Source organism: Semicossyphus pulcher, unplaced genomic scaffold, assembly GCF_022749685.1.
Source record: "Semicossyphus pulcher isolate SPU_LCO1_2020_fin unplaced genomic scaffold, fSemPul1.0.p SCAF_14, whole genome shotgun sequence".
Taxonomy (NCBI): domain Eukaryota; kingdom Metazoa; phylum Chordata; class Actinopteri; order Labriformes; family Labridae; genus Semicossyphus; species Semicossyphus pulcher.
This window is the reverse complement of record NW_027211648.1, coordinates 18,591,067-18,614,864: the sequence shown is the minus strand read 5'-3', so window position 1 is coordinate 18,614,864 and position 23,798 is coordinate 18,591,067. Positions and strand designations below refer to the sequence as shown.

Below are 23,798 nucleotides of genomic sequence, written 5' to 3'. Positions count from 1 at the left end.
GTGCTGTTTCATCAGCGTGCATTACTGTCAGGCTTAAAGGAGCAGAGACCATAATTACACTCTCCTCTGGGGGGGCTTGCTCCATTAAGGTTTGCATGGAGGCTGTTACTGTGTTTGCCTTTTCTGGCCATGTCAGACATGCACCACAGACAGGAAATGGATGAGGTTAATGGATGCATACTTAATGGACCCTTCCTGCTGCTGATTTCACTGTGTTTACTCCTAGAGCTGACATGTCAACATCTCCTTTGTTTCCATCAGCGGGCTGAAAAAAACAAAAGCTTGTGTTCTGGGAATTTAATGCTGACAGCCACGCTACTGTAAAGTCTTATAGTTGTCTCTGGACAGTGGGACATTATTATTCTTTAAGGGAAGTAAGTGTTGTAGAGCAGTAATACGGTTAAGTGTGGTAACAGGATAGTTTAACTGGTACTGTAAATTGATTAGCTAATGGACATGTTCATATTTATTTGTGTTGAATATCTGATGAGACAGTTCTGTTTGTCATTGTACAATCCATCAACAGCCTTGTCTTGAAAATGTTCCACTTTATTTCAACATACAACACTGTTATCAGAACAAAAATGTTTATGTACATAAATATGCAACCGAAAAATGTACAGTCCGTCTGAGTAATAGTCAGTACAGCTTTTATCACATGTGCACTATTGGTATGCTTATGGGAGACAAAATGTAATAGCAGTCCATAAATTCATAAATTAAAGTGAAATAATAATTAAAAAAATCCATTCAAAAACCCGACTGCTCTGGTGTTAGACTGATGCTGACCCGGGAGGAGGGGCTGAGGGCAGAGAGAGAGTCCCACACACATGTGAACCGCACATACAGGCATCCAAACAGTTAACACATGGGCGGTGGGAAGATAAGAGGCTCCGCATTGTCTCAATTCTTTATTTGACCTATGATTATTTCTTCAAGGGACCTGACATTTTACGTAGACCCTTTATCCTGTAGAGCAGTCCGTTGATAAAATCCTATGGGAAGATGGAAAGAATTGATTTATTGATTTTTCTGCATGTTTCTATTACAGACGACAGAACAACAGTAAACAACGTATATGTTTCTTCTTGATATGTCTAGTTTCATATGAGTATATAGATTTTTCTCTCACCTCTTTTGGCTTCCCGCATTCCTGCAACAACTCCTAACAAAGACAACAAACACACATAAGCTGTCTTACAAAGTTGGACTTTGCTGTTTCACTGCAAATATTGCAACACTGGATTCCTGCGAGGGTCAAGTGCTTGTTAAGCTATTAACCCACATTGCAAATAGTTATGTAACCAGGTGTCAAGTAGGTGTAAGGGTCAAATTCTTTTGTATCTGGAGCTCAGGTTGACCTTTCCTTTAGTTCCACAAAGCAATATCTTACCGATTATGTGAATAACTGGCAATGACGTGCACAATCTTACATGCAGCCGGCTTCTCTGTCCCTCGTCTGTCAGCTCCAGGAGCTCGTCTATGTCGATCTCTAACTCCGGAATCTCTTCCTCCTGCAAAAGCAGAGTGAAACAAAAGTTAGTCCTTGATAACTTTGCTGCCCACACTCGTATTTCTGCATGCTCCAAAAGCTCGTGCAAACATTTTATACCGCGGGCTTCCTGAGCATCCTTCCACTCCCTGTGGTGTGACTGTCCACACCACTGAGCAGAGTCAGTCAGAAGTAGGAGAAAGCGTGTGAGACATGATGCAACATGGCAAGGACTTCGAAGCACAGCAGTGTTTAGGCTGCTGGGTTGTCATGTTTTAAAGAGCTGAGGCTGTGCTTTTATTTGCATCCAATCACATCAGTATATAGTGTTAGCTGTATTTTAGAACTAAGTTTTTGATCCTTCATAATTCCTATTTAAGCAAAGCTGAAGGGCTCCGAGGCATGGAGGCAGAAAGGCTTCAGGAGGCCGTACTTGGCACATGCCACCATCAGATTTCATGGATGATTTACCCGGCTAGCATTTAGCTCAGCCATTACTGGGAGATGTTTCCAGTTGAGAGGTTCTCTGAAGAATAAATTCATCCCTCTAGGCTGTAACACACTTTGTATGAATCTGACTTTAAATACAAAGCCATTGGCAAAATTTACTGTTAATATATTAACAGTGGGTCTAGATGAATGCAAACCTCTTTTTCATTAAACATTGGCTTTAACTTAAAGTCTGGCAGCTTACTGAAAGGTTAACCTAATTTAAAGACTGTAAAAGGGCAAAAAGATCAAAGTAATCAATCCTTATCACAAGCTTTTATCTCCACTATATTTTCAGAGGAAATGAACAGTGCTCACTCGAGGAATCCTGAACACTCAGATATCCAGCGTCAGCAGGTGTACACTCGTATTTGACAAGTGGCGCCTCTTTTTAAGGAGAATATTTTCCAGTTGGGGAGTTTTCATGGCTGCTGAAGATGGGGCTCGCCCTGCTTTCTGGATGAGGAGAGAGCTAATCAATGTGGAAGTGCTGAGTGGTGGAATAGACGGGCCCACCCTCAGAGTCCCCAGTGCCTCCTCTAATTGATACTTGCTGCCAGTTTGGACCCCTTGTGATTCTGCTGATGTCTGCAGAACACACGCAGGGCTGTGCTCAGGCTGTACGGTCAGGGCTCTACTGTGTGAAGCTGCAGGCGGAAGTGTTGTGGTTGTTTCTTGGTGTTTTTTCTATGGGTTAGGCCAAATACTTCAATGGTGGTGTTAATGTAACAGTCCAGATTTCCTTTATTGACTGCCCTGTTTTAAGTGGCTGTTAATTAACTTTCATAGGCCCTTTATATACCGTATAAATAGGTTAAATTATTGCAGTAATCCATTGTTTTCTTTCGACTTTAACATGCAGTTTTAGCTTGACATCTACATTCCACAAGTAGTCCAGAGAAAAACTGATGCTGAAGCAGCCCAGCTAATGAATGTGAGTAATTATATGTAAGATATATTTTTGTTTCTGCTGTAAAATTAAGTGTTTTTTATTTACATTTGACAATAAATTTTGGGTATAAGCAAATTAAGCAATATAACATGAGAGAGCGTGATGTTGTACTGCGGCCTTGTGACGCAGATAATCACAGCCGTGCTGATATTCAGTACAACATCACGACTTTGAGTGTCATATTGCTTTTATACAACAGTTATACAAGCAGCAAATAGTAGTAAAAAGTAATCAACAACACATTACTTTTTGCTCCACCAACTCAACTGGTTCAACAACTTAACTGAAACTGGACTTTTGTTGCCAAGCAACCCAAACATGCTCCTGCACTCTGTGTCTACAGGTTACCACAGATCAGCTGTTTTTTTTTATCATGTACATTTATCTTTCTGTTTTAATTTATCATCAGCCAGTGGGATAAGAGTCTGCTGTGTGATTCAGAGGTACCAGCTTGATTAATGTTGACATATAGGTCTGCTGGAATGTCAATTAACAGTATTTATAACGCCTGGCTGAGGCGGAGTGATACACAGAGTGAAAAGTCCCAGTGATGTTGTGCTGTATATCACTACTCATGGAATGCCTCTTGTCAAATCTGATTACTTGGTCGGAAGTAACTGTTGTTTAATAACCTATAACACACTGCTATATACAATAATGTTTCCTTTGTCTGATCTTAGAAGTACTTATGTCGTATTAATAATATATTCCCATTACTTGTGCAGACCTTTAAATGTCTATGCAGCAAATAAAGGATGACTGTGAAAGTGAAACCGTCCTACATTAATGATGAATGTGAACGGGCATAAACTCTAAAAATTCTTCCCGCATTTGACTCCAGGACCACGCAGAGCACCTCTGAATACCAATGAGAGGAGCACAAGCTTTTACTTTGAAGAACCACGATGACCCTTCCAGTAACTTCTCCGGATCTCATATTGTACGCAGTCTCAACGCTCAGCGTGTTGAAAGTTACCTTCATTGTCGGAGGGAAAGAGCGTTTTAATGAGGCCCCCGGGCAGAAGTGTCTCGGCAGCACTTTTTGAAGTTAAAAGCAACAGAGTGAGGCTGAAATGAATGTTGGCACTAATAACTGGAATTCATGAATATCAAAGTGGCTCTCAGAGGATCGCTGTTTTAGACGGATGATACAGATGCAGCCTAAATAAGCAGTTGGATTTTGTCAAGTTGAGATGAGCCCACTAGAATTAAGTGTTGGGAAAGTTTCATCTTCATTGTGGGGTGACCTGGTTTTTCCTGTCAGGACTTCTCAGGTTTAGAATTTCAGAGTAGCAGCATCATGATTTAGAGTTCTTTTTTTGTGTTGTATTTGTTTTATGAGTGATATAGTTTGATTTTTTGATAATTTTTCTGAAAAACAATTTGGAACTGTATTAAGAGTAGTGCTATATAACAAACAGTCAGGCCATGCAACAGTCTTGACCAGAGGGAGATTTCTGAACATCAAGATTGTCTTCAAATTAGGTTTTGATATTTATGGCCCCAATTGAATAAGTCCTTAGGATTTTTGTGACCCCCCCGACCTGTCATCTATAGGGTAATTGTGTCCTTGATCTTTGCATTGAAAATCTGATTTAAAGGCATAATTTCCACTATATTTGAGGATATTCCGGATATTCATGGGTGACTCCACCCCAAGGACCAGTTTTCTAGTGCAAAGTCCAGCGCCACACCTAATCTAGCTGGTTACCTTAATATTTACTCAGTGCATTTAAGCTCCTCAAAAGATAAACTGAAATGATGGTGATGACCTTTACTCAAACACAGCCCAACATTTCCACTTAGAACAGTTTATTCTAAATGCACAAACAACTATAATGTTTACTGAAAGCACTCCCCACATAAGAGTCTCAATCCATTTGGTCATTACATAACTCTTCCTGTTGTCACATACTTGTCAAGTATTAAAGCCCCCCTCCAGTGAGAATGAAGTGTTTAACCTTGTAAACATCTCCATGTGGTGTTGTTCATGTGCTACAACACATATCAGGGACAACATAAGCTGTCATCTCAATGGCTGGGCCTGTCTGCTTTTTAAACTGCAGTGTTCCAAGGACAGGCTGAACAACACGTTTTCAGATTGGCAGGATTGTGATGTCACAAACCTAAGGAGCCAATCCCATTAATGGACGGGGTGACGCTATTCATATCATTATGTGCAACCTATGGCAACCACTTTGGGGATGCGCGAGCTAGCTGCAACGGTTGTAATTTTTGCAAACTCAATACTGACTACTAACGTTAACGTTACTACTTCTAATTACTACATTTAACGCTAGCTAAGTTTCAACAAGTTGCCGCTAAACCACGGCAGAGACGTGTTTTGTTTTCGCGACGGAGGGGGCGGGTGTAAATCTGCATAGTGGGTGGGGCCTATTTTTTAATTTTTAATGAGGGAGAAGGAGGAGATGCCTTGGGAGGATTTTTACAGGGTAATTAAACATATATTGCAGAAAAAACATATCAGACACAATTTATTATTTCAAGCAGAGCCTTTTATATGTCTTAAAACGTGACTGGAGCTGGTCTTAAAAACAAAACAAATAAAAGCCTTATAATCAAATTAGCTGAAGAATGTTTTTCGTTACATTATAAGAGAGCCGGGCTAACTTTTTCCTTCTTTTTTAAGCGTTTATGCTAAGCTAAGCTAAGCTAACCATCTGCTAGATGTAGCTACAGATTTTTTCTCTTCAGTAAGAGCTAACCAGTGTATTTCCCAAAATGTGGAACTATTTTTTCCACATATTTTTGTTACTCTCACAATGTAGCTAGATTGTAGCTGTAAAATTCATTGAGCTGTAATTTTAGAGAAACATGTAAGGAAAAACTCCAACATCAAACTTGGTGTGGTTCCATTAACACATGCTGTGTTTTTGCTTTTATGATGCAAAGGAAACCGTGCCCAGGAAACACAGCTGCTTCAAGAAGATGCCAGTGTGTGTTTTACTTATCAGAGACTTTCCGTTTCCTGTTCGAGGCACGAGCTGCCCAATGATCAAAATATTCATCACATTTCATTGAGTGAATATCCTGTTGTCCAGTTTGATTAAAGCAGACCAATTCTGCAATTAAAACTTGTAAACACTTGTGATTATTCTGGGTCTACAATAGTCGCTTCATAAGCTAATAAGCCTGGATTTATCTGTGTTACACACACACTAGCCTCAACATTGCTCAGCATTTTCAAGTCTGTCCAGAAGTTTTTCCACATTTGTTTTTGTAGTTTACATTTCTCTAAAGGTGTGAAGTTTGCAAAGAAGGCGGCCTCTCCAGACCGAGGCAGCACTTGTATGAATTAGAGATGCAGCTAAATAATTCAGGCGGTGACACAGGGGACTGATGGTAAATGCTTCCACGCGGAAGACTCCGAGAACCAACAGAGTAACCTTCCCCTGAGCCCATGCAAAATTCATCACGCTGGCCTGTGCACATGGACGAGCCACGACTGGTTCTACACAAGTGGCTAATGCAAATATCCCCTACCTGTGCTGTACATAATGTATATGCTGGATTATGTCAAAGCCAGATCATGTAGTGCTGACGGGATGTAATTGTATGTTTCTGGGAGGAGATAAAGGAGTGAACAGAGACTTCAGATCAGTTTTTCTTTTATCTTCATGTCCTGGTTTCTGCTAATGTGATTTATTCCACCCTCAGCCTTAAGAGCATATTAGCATATATTACCACAGGGAACAAGGGTTGGCATGTAAATGGAATAAAGCTCATAAATAAGTATTGTGATGAGGAAAATAGAAGCAAAAATGTCTTGCCTGCAGCTGCAATTCAAATGTATTAAATGTAAACCAACTAAACTTTAACCCTGATTCTTAAATGCTGTATAAAATGTGCAGATCATTAGATTTGATTGTCTGTGGCAGCCAGTCAAAAGGATGTGGACGCATGCTCACGTTCTGCAGCATTAGTGTACTCCATATGCAAAAGGCTCCCTGGCAGTGTGAGCGGATGCCAGACAGAGAGGTGGCTGTAGGCCGTCTGCAGCCGAGGGTCTCCGTGCAGCTCGAGATATTAAACGAGTTTGTCTCTGCCCTCTTTGGCAGGAAACGGAGGCGGTGTTGTCATCCGATCTGCATCGTCATTAGCAATATCATGCTCCTCAACAGACACCCCTAATTCCGACGTGCCATGCTGCCTCATGTGGGCGCTGAGACATCTGTTGCCATGGTTTCCCCTCGGAGAATGCCAAGTGAATCAATATGGAGCCTCTGACATAATTGGATTGTATCCCACCGTTACAGGAGTTCTGGAGGTTGCTGTGTGTGTGTGTGTGTTTGTGTGATGTCCTGTCATGATCCCCATGTACATACTAAACATTACCATCTAGGTAATGAGGCCATTAATTAGGCACACGCTGGATATAACGAGCACACATTTCCACATTACAACTCTTGTTTTTACAAGCACAGTGCTTATATATAATATATAGTAATATAAACTCCATATCCCTGATGGAGGGCAATATGTAGAGCCTATTTAGATATGTATGCATGGTTATTAAGTGACCACGAGAATGTGTCTGCAAAAAGAGCAACAGGGTACACACACACACACTGAAATTATGATACAATGTCCAGGATGCCACTGATATAACTCCTACAGCTTTTGTTTTTTATTACTTTATAAAAAAGTTACAGGAAAATTGTCTCATTGCTTCCTCCTCTTCATTTCCTGATTCTCTATCTATCCTTTCAACTTCACACTGTGCAGATCAACTTCTGAATTGTAAATTAGCCATATGGCAACCGCACGTTTAAAAGGGATCTACTTGTTTGCCTTGTCAGGGTTTCCACATGCTCAAAATGCCTCCGAATGACAAAAGCAGGCATCTTATCTAGGAAATAATCTCATCGCTGTGGTGGAACACCATCGTGCACGGCGCACAGCTGATACTGCAGGCAGGTTGATGACACATGAGGGCTTATGAGCCAAAAACTGCAGCAGTGAAAGGAAGCTACTTGCCTCCCACAAACGCCTCTTTTAGGTCTCTGTAATCTCTCATGCATGATAAAAAAAAAACACCACAGGCACCTATGAGCACCTCAGAACCCTCCTTCCTCCTCTCCAATGTGTGTGTGTGTACGTGTGTGTGTGTGTGTGAGGGGCAGCCCTTCCCTACCTCACAGTCAAACAGCAGGTGCAGCTGCCCGTCGATCCACTCCTCGATATCCAGCCTCCTCTGCAGATCCTTACGGTTGTATTTGACCGTCAGCTTGCCCAGCTTGCGGTGCGCCGGCTCCTCCGGTTTGTCCCCTGCCTGGAACATCACCCTGGACTGGGTGCTGGGCTCTGACGCCATGGCTGCCACGGCCCTCGGGACAACCGTGGAAACACACACACTCACACTGAGCTCACACACACACACACACACACACACAGACAGACCTACAGGCTCCTCTTCTCTGTCTCTATCTCTTCTTCTTGTGCTGTTCCCACGCGTATCTCCTGTTATCTTGTTGAGTGTTCTCTCCCTCTCTATAATGCTGCCTCTGGTTCTCTCCCTGTCCTCTCTCTCTCTCTCTCTCTCTCTGTCTTGCTCTCTTCCTCCTCCTCTTGCAACACCCACTGGCTGCACTATCAGGAGGACGGTAATGAGATATGCCTCTGTGCGCGCGCGTGTGAGTTTGTGCATGCATTTGTGTGTGTGCACATGCAGCTTATAGGGCGTGTGATTGCTTTTTGCTCTCTTCCTCAATGTTATAGCAGGTGAGAGGAGAGCAGAGGTCAATTACTGCGATAAAAAGTGGAGAAGGGTGAGAGGGCAACTGCGGGAAACAAGCTAGGAAATATGGCATCCTGTGCTCGTGACGTCACAAAATAATATGTTGTTTTGTCCTTTTGTCCAAACATGATTTTTTAGACATGCGTATCATCTAAGTATAAACACACGAGCAAGGTTTCTTTTTTTTTTCACTCATACGAGTATCTTAAGTATATTTTGGCTCACAAAGTCAAAATACTTTGACAGGCTAAGGGCTCTTGCGTTCACAAACACGTCCAATAATAGCCGTGTCCCCCCGTGACAGGTGAGCCAGGGTTCCTCTAGTGTTGTAGCCGCCCTGTCCTTTATAACAGGCATTATCAGGTGTACGTTTAATAAGCCTTGAAGTTGGCATACTCAGTTACGCCCCCGTGAATAATGGATAAGTAGGAGAGCACTATTTATGTCTGTTTTGAGGTCAAATGTCAAATAAAAGTCTTGAAACGGCTGATGTTTGTGAAGTCAAATATCAACAGTAGCATAAACCAAGGTCAAACATTCATACTTGTTCCTGCGGGTGCCAAATTATTGCGGTTGAGACGACAGACACAACAGGCTGCAGAGTTTCCACAGATCCTATTACGATATGAATAATGGGGTTCACTTTTTTGTTTTGGCAGCGACTATCAATCAGCCCTCACTGCGCGTGTTCACCCACTGATGCACCGTCTGTTACAAACACTGAATTATTGAGTGCCTCATGCAGCTCACCTTTCCAGGCACACAAATTCATTCATCCCCTCTTATGTGGCTCCGTTCTGCACCACCAGGTCGTCTGAAAAGGGGGGACGTGGGCCGGAGGAAGGCCTTCTCACCTCGGATCAGGACAGGTGACGCGTTCTAGGTGGGAGAAGAGGAGAGCAGAGGCAGTGAATGAGCTTGACCTCTGGATGAAGATGTAAGATCTCACTGACAGAAAGTTTTGGATACTATTTCTATGTCCTCTTCTTGCTAAATGTGGCTGGAATTATGATTCAGTCTAAATCACCAGATGATCTACATTACTTCATTAGAGCAACCACATCCTTTTACACCTACTCCAACTTGTTGTTAACTTCAAAGGTGCCTTCATGACTCATCACATATTGGAATTGGATGACTAACCATCTGAATCATCTCAGTATCACTACAATTGTGGAAAGAGGAAAGATGTGAAGTTTAAATCTGGGTCATGTTAATGATTACTTGAGAGAATGAATGAGTCTAAAAACTTTTTTTTTTAAACAATTCTTCAAAGAAAGAAAATTCACCTTTATTGGCTTCTTTAGCTGTAGATGGGGTCACACTGCCACCTAGTGGATTAAAGCTTCAGAATTTGAAAGATGAAGTCAGGAACAAGATTCCTGATTTCAAAACTGACTATATTTGTCATTTTACTCTTGTTGCTCTTGTTGTTTATGTGCTTGGTTTGTACAACTTCCCTATTGTTTTTTTGTTAGTTTTTTTATGTGATTGATTTTGTGATGTCAGTCAGGCACCAGAAAGCATTTTGTGCACCTTGCTTAAAAAGTGAATTATTTTGAAAAAAATGTGTGTTTCATATGTATTTGTATTTTGTAAAATAAATACTAATGTTAAATAAATGATGTATTTAGCATAATTACATTATTAATGAGCCTATTGTACACTATGAGTTAATCACCTGTCTCATTGTGTAACTGATTTTCACTGTTCTCCAGTGGCAGACTTTTTGTAGTGTTATTTCTTAAGGACTTTGTGGGATTACTTTGTCATGGTACAAATCAATTGTGACGAATTTTAAAGTAGGACAGGTCATTGCTTGTTTTTGAAGTCGGTAAATCACTTCAAGTCCAGTCTGGAAAATAGTCCCATTTTATACGCCCACAAATGGAGAGATTTCTCAAAAATTTCACAAAGAAACCAACATAGGCAAAATAAAAAAAAATTTGTATGGGAATAAGGGAAAAGTGAATAGCGGTGTTATATAAATAAAGTTGCTATAGAAATAAAGTTATTATAATTGTTATATAAATGCCTTGACCTGCACATGTAATGTATTAATGAGTTGGTACAATTTATGTAATTATTGAACAACTAAAGGGATAGTATGTGTTTCATTTTTCCTTTTGTTTCTCTAGTTGAAGTTGTTTCTCTTTCCTCATTTTTGTGACTATAGCCTATTGTAACGTAATCATTTGTTGTTTGTGTTTTGCTATTTTTTGCCTGTGCTAAAAATAATTAAAAAAAATATGTTGTAAATGTTGACATTTGAATACAATTTTTAATTTAATTGTAGTTTGTTTTATGTTTCAGTTTTAGTTAAGTTCTTTTTTTTTTTAAGTGACTGTAAACTTATTATAAAGTGTATGTCTTATAGGTAAGCAAACTATTTATAAAGTACTCTTCAAAGCCAATATTATTAAGATATTCTGGATTTGTCAGCAATAATAGAAGAAGAATAAAAACGTGTGAAAGCAGCTCATTCCCTATCAAAGACCATATGACCTTTCACAATAAAAGACAGTTTCAATACTGTACCTCCATGTGTTAACAATGATGCTTTACATTCACACACAAAGCTGTGTCCGTGTTGTGTTTGGGGCCCCCGTCACATAACATTAGAAGGGAGTGGCATGTCGGGAGTGGAATTTCACTTCCTGTATCTCTCTCAGGTGACTCACCTGGGCCATGTCGTCTTTCGCTCAGGTTTTTGTCGACATCGAAGGGGGAAAACTCTTGTGAGAGTTTCGGAGTTGTGAGGAGCAGACTTGTGTGGACGTCTCAAATCATTTCTGGGTGCAGAACAGGAAGTCAGGAGCTGATTTAAGCTTTTTTTTAATACTGACTTTTGTTTTGTGAGAAGAAGCAAGGGGCTGTTTGAGGCCTAAACACACGAAGAAAAAGACGTTTACTTTAAAAAATAACAGCGGATTTTTTTTTTTTCATTTGCTGCTCCAGTGATTTCTGGATTTTATTTGCGTGGAACAGGTCTTTTAAAATGTTTTTTCTCCTTAAAGGACAATTAGGAGCGTCTGCACTCCTACTCCTAATGTTCCTACTTGACTCCACTTCAGGCCAGGCGGTCGGGGAGGAGTGCCTGGCTCAGTTTAAAACAGGTCAGGAGGATTTCATTCTCGATGCTGATGAGTCTGTGAAAGACGGGGCGACCTTCCTGTCCTCGCCGAAACTGGATCGGTACAAGGACTGCGTGAGCGCGTGCTGCAAAGATGCGAGGTGCAATGTCGCCTTCGTGGAGAGAGGAGCCGAGGAGGGCTTGGTCAACTCCTGCTTTCTCTTTGATTGTCTCTACAAAAAGAAATACGTGTGCCGCTTTGTCAGGAAGAAAGGATACATGAATTATATCCTGGACTCTGTTTATGAGAGTTATCTGAAAGTGGAGGTTCCCCCAAGTAAGAACAAAACTCTTTTATACTGTGTTCATTTGCATGCGAGTGGTTTGATCAAAGCGCTCTTTTAAGAGATGCATATCACTGTTTTGGTCCCCTGTTGATAAGGGAGGGTCCATCAATCTGTTGGATCATTGTTGTCAGCCAGACTTTTGGTATGTTTTGGTAGATTTTACACAATGGAAAGGGGACATAGAATGAAAACGGTCACTATGACATACAGTCATAGTTTTGGGCTAGTCTCTAAGCAGAGAAATTAAATGTAAAGTGTAATTGTCCCTGTAAAGACCCCAAATCAAGTGTCTATCTATGTGCACAGTTAAATACATATTTAGCTTATAATACCCGCAAAGTTTTAAAAACGTATTCCAAATTGCTGTAGTGGTTTGTGTTAAACCACAATTTGTAACTAGGACATGTGAGACCACAGATGTAGGGCACAAACCTCCAATTCAGCATGTTCTCACACGCAGGGCCATTATGACCTCCTGGTTCAGATTTCTGTTTTCCCTCCTCTGCCTCTTCAGGAGTTCCAATTGTATCAGAGTGGCCACTCTATGTACCTACACACAAATGACTCTGAGGCTTGTTTAAGTGATGTTAATACAGCAATGTCTCCTTAGATGAATCGGACCGTCCACCTGTGGCAAATGGAGGCCAGGACCGGGTCGTCCAGCCTCAGGACACTGTGACACTGAACGGGATGCAGAGTAAAGATGACAAGGGGATTAATTCCTTCCAGTGGAAAATGCTCACTGCATACCCATATGCTGTTATTGAGGTGAGAACAGAGACTGTAATGCAAGCATTATCGCAACTAAGAGTTTCAGTTTGGGGCAATTCAGTTAAATGTTATTTATTTGGATTCCCATCTATGGATAATAAAAGTCCCGTGTCTCCATGTCTCGTAGAAAACCGGCTACGACGACCAGATTGCCGTGTCAAATCTGACATCTGGGATGTACAAGTTCCAGCTGACCGTCATAGACACCATCGGCCAGTCAGACACCACCAAGGTCAGCGTGCTGGTCCTGACCCCTGAGCAGTCTGAGCGTGAGTATCCACGCTGAGGGAAAACGTGGCAGCATGTTCTGAAAATATGCGTGGAAACTTTTCATCCTTTAGGCCAAACGTTGCATAACTTTAATACCTGAGTTTGGCTGCTTTATTTCTTAGCCTTTTCTGCAAACAGAGACTCAAAGGGAGGCAAGTGGAAGAAAAAAAGGTTAAGTATCAGGAGTAAACATGAGTCATGTGTCCACTGTTTGTGTTGGCATTTCTTTTGGCTTATTCAGAGTCACCTTGTGTTTCAAGTTGGGACATAGGTAAGGGGGGATAGTGCCCTTTCCTTGTGTTGTTTTATGACATTTTTAAATAACGTAAATATGTCCTGATGTTCTTAGGAACTCACAGCATTGTTACGCACTTGTCACAAGAGTGATCTCTTCCATGTTAGTTGTGATCAAACCTGTCAAGGCATGCTCGCCCAATTCCTGTGAACTGAATGAAGAAACAGTGCAAAGATAAAGAGATAAAAGCTAATGTTATAAGAAGATTAGGCCAGACTCTGTGCTTTTGTAAAGGAGAAACTTGTGAAAAGAAGTCGTTGTCTTTTTGTCATGGAATAGCACTTTGATAAATGTTATCCATGCTGTCATGTGAAGTATCCACTCCCTCGTCACTGAACGTTTTCGTCTGGAGTTTCTCCTGAAAACGGAAGTTAGTAGTGCGGTTGAGTTTTTTTTTTTTACTGCAACCATCCCACTCTCTCCTCCCCCGACTCAACAAAACCTGTCAGTCTGGTTTCAGCCTGGGTTGCACAAACAAGACAGCGAGTCACCACCACAATCTTTTTCTGTATTGATCAAAGTCTCTCAGTTTTATTCTTTAAACTAAAGCACTTATTTTTGCTCATGGGTGTATTTTCAGGTTTGATTGTAGACTGAAGGACAAGAAAGACTTTTAACCATTCAGTGCTTCAGTTACTCATTAACAGCTCGTGTCCTGAATAGTGTTAGGAATGTTTTTCAATGGCAGGGGCATGGCAGTGACTCTACATGTCAAAGCTGCTGCATTTCCACCACAATAATGAATTGACTGAATAAACCCCTTTATGAATGACAATGCGTGGTGATAACATGAGAGTGTAGCTTACAGCTCCTTCTATTATTTCAGCACTTCCTGAAACAGCTGTGCTGTACATTAGCGCTGTGGTGACATCGACCACACGCAGACAGCTCACATCGGCTCTTTTTCTCAGCTGTGTTTCCCTATTCATGACTTCTGTGTGTGTTATTATGTGTCTGTCTACTCACGAGATGTACTCCAAAAGAAGGAAGCTAAAACAAATTACAAAAGTAAGGCCCACCATTTCTGCTATTAGATATCAGACAGAACTATTAATGGTTAGTCTGACTGGTTTATGCATTTGAATCAACAGGAGTTACATTGTTGAGTGTCTACTGAAGTCATCTGATGCACTTAAAATCTGTATTTGCCAGCTGCTGGAGTGATGACTTCTAAGCTAGATAATTTATATAGAGTTTATAAGGAAATTTAGAAATGTAAAACTAGATTTTAGCACCATCAGCCTTTTCTGAAGGAGTTATTTCTCTCTTTACCGAAACTAATGTTGCTTTCACAATCGACATGACAACATGGTGTGGGGGAAAAATGAAATCATTAACTCCTAGACAGTGGAAGCACTGTGAACCTGCATGAGCAAATCAGTGAATTTCACCCTTTAAATGGTCTCTGATGTGTAGTTTCTACCTGATGTTAGAACAAAGCACAGACAAGAATCCTTAACACGTCTTAAACTTCAGAAACTCACTTTATACACGATCTTGATTCTGAATTTAAAAAAAATGAATTGATTCTTACCAGTGGGAAACTACAGTCATTGATAATATAAATAGACAGGTTTAAATGTTCAGTATAAAGCACCCACAGATTTTCAGGAAGTACAAGAAAAACTATTTAAACTAAACTAATTAAAGTTATAATCTCGAAGTTCTCACTTTCATTCTATTTGGCAGCATCTTTTGGCGATTAAAGGCAGTTACGGGCACATACACCCCAGATAACCAGATGTGGCTTTCCTTTTTAAAGTGTTTGCCTTCGTCTGAGCATCAAATTTGTTTCTTTTTCTTTGGATTTTCACTTATTCACACTGTTTGTTCAGCCACAGCAGATTATTGTTTACTCGCAACACTTGCAGAGACCGGAAAAGCATCCGCTTAGCTCCGCCTACCCTCTCTGGCAGACCAACCACTGCTGGGTGATGGGAAGCACGTTATTAACTGGGCGCCACTTGGGATTTTTGGTGCAAATGTCGCCACAGACACCCAGTCTGTAATAATACTATATACTTAAAATGCAATGGCTTTCATCAGTGGGCCATAGGCTCACTCACTATTGTGTTGCCTCATTGGGCGATAGATAGTGACTTAAGAGTCATTTATTTTAATGAAAATCTTCAAGATTATTCCTTTACCTATGAATTTTGTGTCCCACCAGACCACTGTATGGCTCCGATGAAGATCGGGCCGTGTCGCGGTGCCTTCCCTCGCTGGCATTACAATGCTGCGTCGGAGAAGTGTGAGGAGTTCATGTTCGGGGGTTGCAGGGAGAATCTCAACAACTATCTCTCCAAGGAGGAGTGCACCAACGCCTGCTCTGGCTCAGGTATCTATGCCCTCTGCTTTTGTACATTTTCTATGGTGTCATATTTCTTTTAAGTACAATATAATATATATTTTTAACCCATACATATATTCTAAATATGTGATTATTAAAGAGTGAGAATAACAACATTTTAGCACATATGCAGTTGAGGTCAAAATTATTAGCCCCCCCTATGAAATGTTAAGTTTTTTTTATTTCCCAAGTGCTGCTAAACAGATCAATGAATTTTTAACACAGCTTTTCCAAACATCCAAGTTTTATTTTGGATGCTTACATTATTTTACTTTGCACACAGAAACAAAATTATTTCACAAAAATACCAAAACTACCAGGGTCAAAATTATTAGCCCCCCTGATGCTAATAGTCAAGTGTGTATCCTCTTTGCTGGATAACAGCATGCAGTCGTTTGTTGTAGTTTGTAACAAGTCTCTGACCCATCTCCTGAGGAATCCCAGCCCGTTCTTCTTTGGCAAATCTTTCAAGCTCCTCCAGATTTGATGGTCTTCTGACATGGACCCTGGTCTTCAGTTCACCCCACAGATTTTCAATGGGATTCAAGTCAGGGCTTTGTGCAGGCCAGTCAATAACGTTCACTTTGGTTTTCTGGAGGTAGTTCTTCACCAGGAGCGACGTATGTTTTGAGTCGTTGTCATGTTGGAAGACAAAGCGACGACCCAGACCCAGTTTTGCTGCTGACTGCTTAAGGTTTTCTTTCAAAATCTTCACAAATCCTTCTTTCTTCATGATTACTTCAACCTTGACGAGATCCCCAGTTCCAGACGTACTGAAGCATCCCCTCAGCATGATACTCCCACCACCGTGTTTAACTGTGGGGAAGGTGTTCTTTGGGTTATACGCCTCTCCCTTCTTTCTCCAAACATAAGCTACGTCTCTTTGGCCAAAGAGCTCTAGTTTAGTCTCATCTGACCAAAGAACACGCCTCCATAATGCATAATCTTTCTCTAGATTGTCCTTAGCATACTTCAGTCTGGCTTGAAGGTGTCTCTTCTGTAGAAGTGGAATTTTCTTTGGCTGCATCCTCGCAGTCCATTTCTGTGCCGGGCTCTAGTGACTGTCTTGTTTGGCACTACAATTCGTAACTTGGCCAAGTCATTAACTAGTTGTTCTAGGGTCTATAGACACATCTCTCACCAGTTTTCTTTGAAATCTTTCGCCTCCTACCTCTGCCAGACTTGTTCTATACTGTGTGGCTCTCTTTGAATTTCTTGATGATACTTCTCACTCCACTTCTTGACACTTGGAAACGCTGTGATATCTTTGTATATCTTCCTCCTGCTTTGTTAGCATCAGCAATTATTTTTCTCAAGTCTAAACTGAGTTCTTTTGTTTTTGGCATGATGCTTTCTCAAGTGACAGCTCAAACCCTTAATGAGGTATTTATACTGTGTGTAAAGTGTAGGACAACCCTCAATTTGAACTTGATTGATTGATTACAAGCTGTGAGCATTACAAAATTAAAGCACATGATTGCACAACAGTGGATTGTGCTTTGGCTCAATAAAAAGATCAGTTCTTAAGGGGGCTAATCATTTTGACCCTGGTAGTTTTTGGTTTTTGTGAAATAATTTTGTTTCTGTGTGCAAAGTAAATTAATGTAAGCATCCAAAATAAAACTAGGATGTTTGGAAAAGCTGTGTTAAAAATGTATTGATCTGTTTAACAGCACTTAAAATTTCATAGGGGGGCTAATAATTTTGACCTCAACTGTAAGTCACGTCAGAGACTACAAAAATGATGGTTGCATGTGATTTTTTTATTTGCACCTTTTCCTGGTTTTGTGTTTGTTAGCTAAAGGCCTGGCTCTGTCTGAAGGTGATAAAATCTCACTACCAGCACCTTTAAACTTTCTCAGGAACACATTATCTCATTCTTTTAATCTGTACCAAGATCGAAGTGTAAGAATAACACATTTCAGTGTTATGGGGTGTTAAGTGCCAGACTTCCTGTTCACTGGGCAAGGGATTTCTGGAGTTTCCACAAGTTGCCTGGGAAACTATTTGTTTGCCTGGTAAATGTTTAATTTATCTGCAAATAATTGAATTTTAACTTAAATTTTTTGTTGTTTTTTCTTTCAGAAAAAGGTTCTAAAAGTAGTCGAGGTCTGCCAGTTCCTGGATCTCAAGGTAGGTGAATTCAGCTACATACTGTACCTCATAACACAGTTTCCTCTACTGCTTTAAACACTTGATATTTGTCTCAATCATAATATCTTTTTTTAACAATAGAATCCCAAAATAAAAATCTCAAGGGGCAAATGCTAATTTCAACTGAGAACATTTGTGTCCTTCCTAGAGTTTAAGGTGTACTAGCTTAAAATTTAAGGTATGCTACCTACTGTTAGCATACCCAAGGAGCAAGAATAACATGTACATGTCCAAATTTAAAAATGATAATGCTTTTTATTATATATTTGTCGTTTTGTTGGTCAGAGTGACATTGCTTACCATCTCTCTGAAACATAACTGCTCAGTTTGACCTGCTATAAGAGATTGTTTTGGCCTCTTAGGTGCAGAAAATTAACCTTTAAATTTGATATGGTGTTAGTGTTAGCAAGCATTTGCGTATACACATCCAGTATTTAAACTGAATCATTAACACTCATTTGGTGTCACGTTTCTAGCAACCTGGTGAATGTTATACCAATGTTTACCCTCTTTAAGCTCTGTTTTTGGTCCCTTTGTACTCCTGAGGGGAAAAAAATCTCTTTAACTGACAAATGCTCCACTAGCATTTAGCAGCTAGTGGCTAACTGTGTCTGCTGTTAAGCATGAAGTCACTATGAAAGTGAACCAAAACATTAGTTTTGTGGGCTAAATAGTTAAACAATGAGCTAAAAGCGGCTAGAAAGATCTGCAGAGTCCAAGTGGAGCTGTTGAATCGGGTGACAATTCTCTGTGTGGGTTCATAACTTAGAGCGACCTCTTGTTTTTTTTTTACATTGGCATTAGATATGCTGCAAAGCGACTGTTCAGCTGCAATATGAGTGATAATTTCCTCTGTGTTTGTGTGCCACACAAGAAAAGTGTGGAGCTCCGTGTTCCCCAAAGCAATTCACCTGTGCAAACGGCTGCTGTTTGGATCCAGGCCTGGAGTGTGACTCAACCCCACAATGCAGCGACATTTCAGATGAGCTGAAATGCGAGGACTGTAAGAGAATATGCAAACTAGGCCTTCATTTTAATATTTCTGGCTCATGGAATAATAAACACAGCATTGATATGACACTGATAAAATGTTTCCTTGAAAGAGACTCTAACTTCAACTGTGTCCTGTGTGTCTTTTAGTGGACAACAAGTTTAATATCCTGCTGCAGATTCCAGTGAATGAACAGAAAGGTGATTTCATCCTTCCCCTTTTTTTTCTCTTTGAGCTTTCTAAACTTTCGACCATGAAGATTTTGGTCACTTAGAATTTATCATTATTATAAAACATGCTCTTCCCATCTCAAATACCACTGTCTGCTCACCCCATCTGTTCATCTTTGTTGTTCACAGTACGCTGCACGGAGGTTCCTGACACAGGAAGCTGCAGGGACAGTCTCACTAAGTGGTACTACAACCCCGTCCATGAGGGCTGCTTCCGCTTTAACTACGGTGGCTGCCAAGGAAATGACAACAGATTTGACTCAGAGGTGGCCTGTAAGAAAGTTTGCCGTGGGGTAACAGGTGGGTTTTTATTATATTTCAGTGAGCCTTTTACTGATATACTGTATGTCCAGGAAAATTAAGATAAAGTACTCTAGATATCTTGCATAAAATCACACATCCCAGACATCTCTCACACAGACAAACCTCAAGCTGTACATTGCTACATAATATTATATTTTGGGTTATTACATTTTTTTTTATGCAATTATTTAAATTGGTTGGCACTTTCTTAAGGAAGTAGTTTTTGACAGTCTTTTTTTAATGTCAAAAACTGTTATGAAATCACTACAAACTATTTAAACGTGTGTGAAGTGGGGAAAAACAACTTTACGTGGTGTTGCTCCAGTGACGTGGCAAAAGAAATGTACAAATGCAATTAGATATTTAAAGTTATACAACAGTTAGTTCCGACCAAGTCATCTGATTGGATAAGAGGAATTCCATGAGTGCTGATATAGACAACAACATCACTGCGACTATTCACACTGTGCATCACTCTGGGTCATCACTCAGCCAGGTGTTCTGAATACTGTTAAATAACATTACAGCATACCGTGTATGTCTGCATTGATCAGGCTGGTACCTCTGAATCACACAGCAAACTCTTATCTCACTGGTTGCCTGATAAATTAAAACAAACAGATAAATGTAGGCGTTACATGATAAAAAAAAAAAAACAGCTGATCTGTGGTAACCTGTAGACAGAGTGCAGGAGAATGTTTGGGTTGCTTGGCAACAAAAGTCCAGTTTCAGTTAAGTTGTGGGACCAGTTGAGTTGGTGGAATGAAAAGTAATCTGTTGTTGATTGTTACTATTAACTACTGTTTGCGGCTTGTTTAACTGTTGTATAAAAGCAATATCACAGTGGAGGTCGTGATGTTGTACTGAATATCAGCACAGCTGTGATTATCTTTGGCCGATCACAACCGTGATATTGAGAACTTCCCTCCTTCTCATGTGATATTGCTTAATTAATCTGCTTTAATCATTTTTTTCAAATAACATTGGAGTATATTCAGATAAGGGTGGCTTTTACAGATAAGCTTTTATTGATTTATTTTATTTTATTTTATTTATGTATTTATTTACTAAACTAAAAAATTGACTTGGCAGATTCTGTCAGCTGTTTTAGCGGTAGAGTTTTTAGTGTTTTTAATTAGAGCTTTGCTTATTGTTTTAAGTCGATAAAAACACATTGCTAATTGTTTGTTTGTTCTTTTTGTGAGTCCAAACCCATCAGTTTAAAATGAAAAATATCTTTGAGTGTCGTGTTAAGAGACACTTCTGATCTTTGCTAGTGGCTTGAGGCTACATTAGCTGCTACTAGCATAGCAAACCTGAGTCTCTGAATAAAGGTTTGTGAAAGAATTGTGGGTATCATAGGCACATGCTGGTGACGAGGAAGAAGAATACAAAATTTAAAAAAAGCATTTTAGTTCAACAATGTTATAAGACTAGTGCTGGGTGGTTGGAGTGAACTGATACCAGCTAAAAAGGTGATGTCAGTGTTGTTTAGAGCTTTCTCTGCTGCCCCCAAGTGGCCAAAACAAACTGTTATTGCAGGTTTCATTTGTCTTCATAGCAAAGTACAGAGCTCTTTTTGTGTTTTCTAAATGTTCAATGCAAGGTCAATGTTGTTAAACCATATGTTGTCTTTATTTCAGGAAAGGACGTGTTTGCAAGAAAGGCGGAATTTGAACGCAGAGTGTCCGTGAGCGAGACAGGTATATTACCCTTTAATTATTCCTCCCTTAAAATCCCAGGCAGTATAATCTGCTTTCAGCTTTCACATCACCTTACATGTCTTCACTGCTCAACTTAAATTAAAATGTTTTTAACAGGTATAATAGCAATAGCTGCTGTCCTGAGTCTGGCTATCCTCATCCTCCTGGGCATCCTGGTGTACTGCCTCGTAAAGGGAAAGAAGAAGACTCCACAACACCAGCGTGTGGCCGTCAACAACGCCCCGGTCAGCTTCGAGGACAGAGAGCGTCTGGTCTACAACAGCACCACCAAGCCCATCTGACCCCTCCTGACCTTTGACCCCCGTCCGGCTGCTTCACACCAGCAAACAAACTCAGATTGATGACTGAGGAAAGAATGAGTTGTCTTAAGTTTGGATGCTGGAGGGGATCTGTTTTAATTTGTCCATATATGGATGTATTCTATAAGGGTGATATACACAGAAGTCAGAACGTCTTCAACTATGAAATGTGATGTCTTAAGATTTGACTTTTAGCTTGTTTTTAATGCAGTTTCCTGTTAAAAAGAGTGTTGTAATTAGTTTTTCTCTCAGGTTAAAAGGGAAGAAGTTCAGTAATGCAGATGTAGATTACACACATTGTTCCCACTGGATCAGGTTTAATTCATTAGTTTTTCCTGTTTTGTTGTATTTCAGACCCTGAATAGTCACTAAGTCTATATTAGTCTGTTACTTCAAAGTAAAAGTCTAGATTACCTTGTGTCCTCTTAGAGCAGAGCTATCTGAAATTATGTGGATGTATGATGTCATATGTTGATCCCTTCAACTTTCTGAAGTCAATTCTTCTTTGATCCTGTTTATACATCATTGTTACATTGAATTACACATTCATCCTTAATGTTGTACATAATCGTAGAATTTTGAGACCGTTATATTTGAAATGAAAGTTTATTTTGTGACTTTTCACATAGTGTTTTTAGAACAAGCATTTTGCATACATTCAATGATGCTTAAGGATACATTATAAAGCAGCCTTGTTGTTGAATATTCAACATTTTAAACTTTGTACATACGACCTGATAAAGGTTTTCCTGTAACTTTGGCAGTATCGTGATGTTTTTATGAAATAAAAATATTTACTCTTAAAGGGAGAGGAGTGTCTTCATCTCGCAAAAAAATCAACTCGATTGAACATGAAGATGACCTTCAGTGTGACAGACTACTCGACCTCCTGCATGGCTGCCTTGCATTATGAGACGCTGCTTATTTTTGATGCTGCAAGTGAAAATTACCTCTGCTTACACTGCTGTCTGCAGATAGAAGAAGTGTAGCCTTCAACATGAATCTTTTCTCTCGGGTTCAGTTCCAAGTACACTTTCTAAATATACACTCTGGTTTCTACATATGCTTTATAAAATATTTCACATTTTTAGAATAGTGACTTCTTTTTCAAGTTTTTTAAGGTCAATACTTCGTACATGTACTTTTACATTCCTTTGCTGCTTGTTCAGGTCACTATGAAATCATTTAAGGTTATTATATTTAAATCACAGCACATAGGAAAGAACCAGTTATTCATTATGATTGCATCTTATGTTCAAACAAAATGTAATACTTGTCTCCCTCACAGTTGTCATAGAAACAATCACAGACCTTCTAGTTTCCACCAAAGCTCTATTACATTGACCTTGGTGTTGGATTTGGTTCAATAACAAATAACCTCTTTCTTTTTTTATGTGACAGACACTCTGATTTCACCTTTGTTATCCATATCAAAGCAGTCCCCAAAACAACATTTTATCTATTAAAAATATTGCCAGAATTAAGGGGTTTGTGTCCCAGAAAGGCCTCGAGAGGATAGTCCATGCTTTTATATCCAGAAGTCTTGATTACTGTAATGGTCTTCTAACCGGAATTTTAAGTGTTTTACTGGCTTACAAGTCAGTGAACATTATAGTCCCAGAATATATTTTCGGACAGGAATCTTAGATCTGTGGACTCAGGTCAACTGGTACAGCCCAGTCCTTAACATGGTGAAGCAGCATTTAGCCACTATGCTGCTTGTAACTGGAACAAACTGCCATTAGAGATTGGATGTGCTCTAAATGTAGACATTTTTACATCCAGGTTAAAAGCATTTCTGTTTTAACTATATTTTAATACTCAATCTTTGTTTTGCCATGTTGTTTTTATCTTCCCTCGGATGCAGCTTATATTTCTGTAAAGCACAATGAGTCGCCTTTGTGTATGAAGTATGTTAGGCTATATAGATAAACTTACCTTGCCTTAAATTCAACAGAAAGATCTTACAGTATCAGATTTAATGGATTGCACTTCCTGTTCAATGTTGCTTTCAGTCAAATTTTTTTACTGAGATAGAGATGAGAAAAAAATATGTCTTCAAAACATGTTAAATCTAATGTTACACATACACACCAAAAGATAAAAGATAAGAAAAAGACACTTTTTTTTTCAAGCCTTCTCCCTTGGAGGCAAATTCCCTTTTATACTTTAACACATGGGTATTATCTGAGCTCTGCAAAGGCCTCACAATTACAGGTTGTCATTTTAACTTTAGGGGGATACTTCAGGTGAAGTATAGTCGCAAGTAACTGAACTGTTTACAAGTGGTAAACACGACC

General features: G+C 39.8%; 2 protein-coding genes across 2 annotated transcripts; one reads left to right on the top strand and one right to left on the bottom strand.

Annotated features, from left to right (window-relative positions):
• Positions 1-512: 512 nt before the first annotated feature.
• Positions 513-8,525, bottom strand: ppp1r14d (protein phosphatase 1 regulatory inhibitor subunit 14D). The gene is made up of 4 exons (XM_069662363.1): positions 8,089-8,525; positions 1,434-1,514; positions 1,133-1,165; positions 513-995 (listed from the first exon to the last, which is right to left on the bottom strand). The coding sequence occupies exons 1-4, from the start codon at positions 8,266-8,268 to the stop codon at positions 927-929; spliced, it is 363 nt and encodes a 120-aa protein (XP_069518464.1). The 5' UTR covers positions 8,269-8,525; the 3' UTR covers positions 513-926.
• Positions 8,526-11,363: 2,838 nt separating this feature from the next.
• spint1a (serine peptidase inhibitor, Kunitz type 1 a) lies at positions 11,364-22,297 on the top strand. Its single transcript, XM_069662404.1, has 10 exons — positions 11,364-12,101; positions 12,722-12,879; positions 13,010-13,151; positions 15,618-15,785; positions 17,883-17,930; positions 18,826-18,954; positions 19,092-19,142; positions 19,302-19,472; positions 21,119-21,178; positions 21,296-22,297. Exons 1-10 carry the CDS (start codon positions 11,690-11,692, stop codon positions 21,478-21,480), a joined length of 1,524 nt encoding a protein of 507 aa, XP_069518505.1. The 5' UTR covers positions 11,364-11,689; the 3' UTR covers positions 21,481-22,297.
• The last annotated feature ends 1,501 nt before the right edge of the window (positions 22,298-23,798 follow it).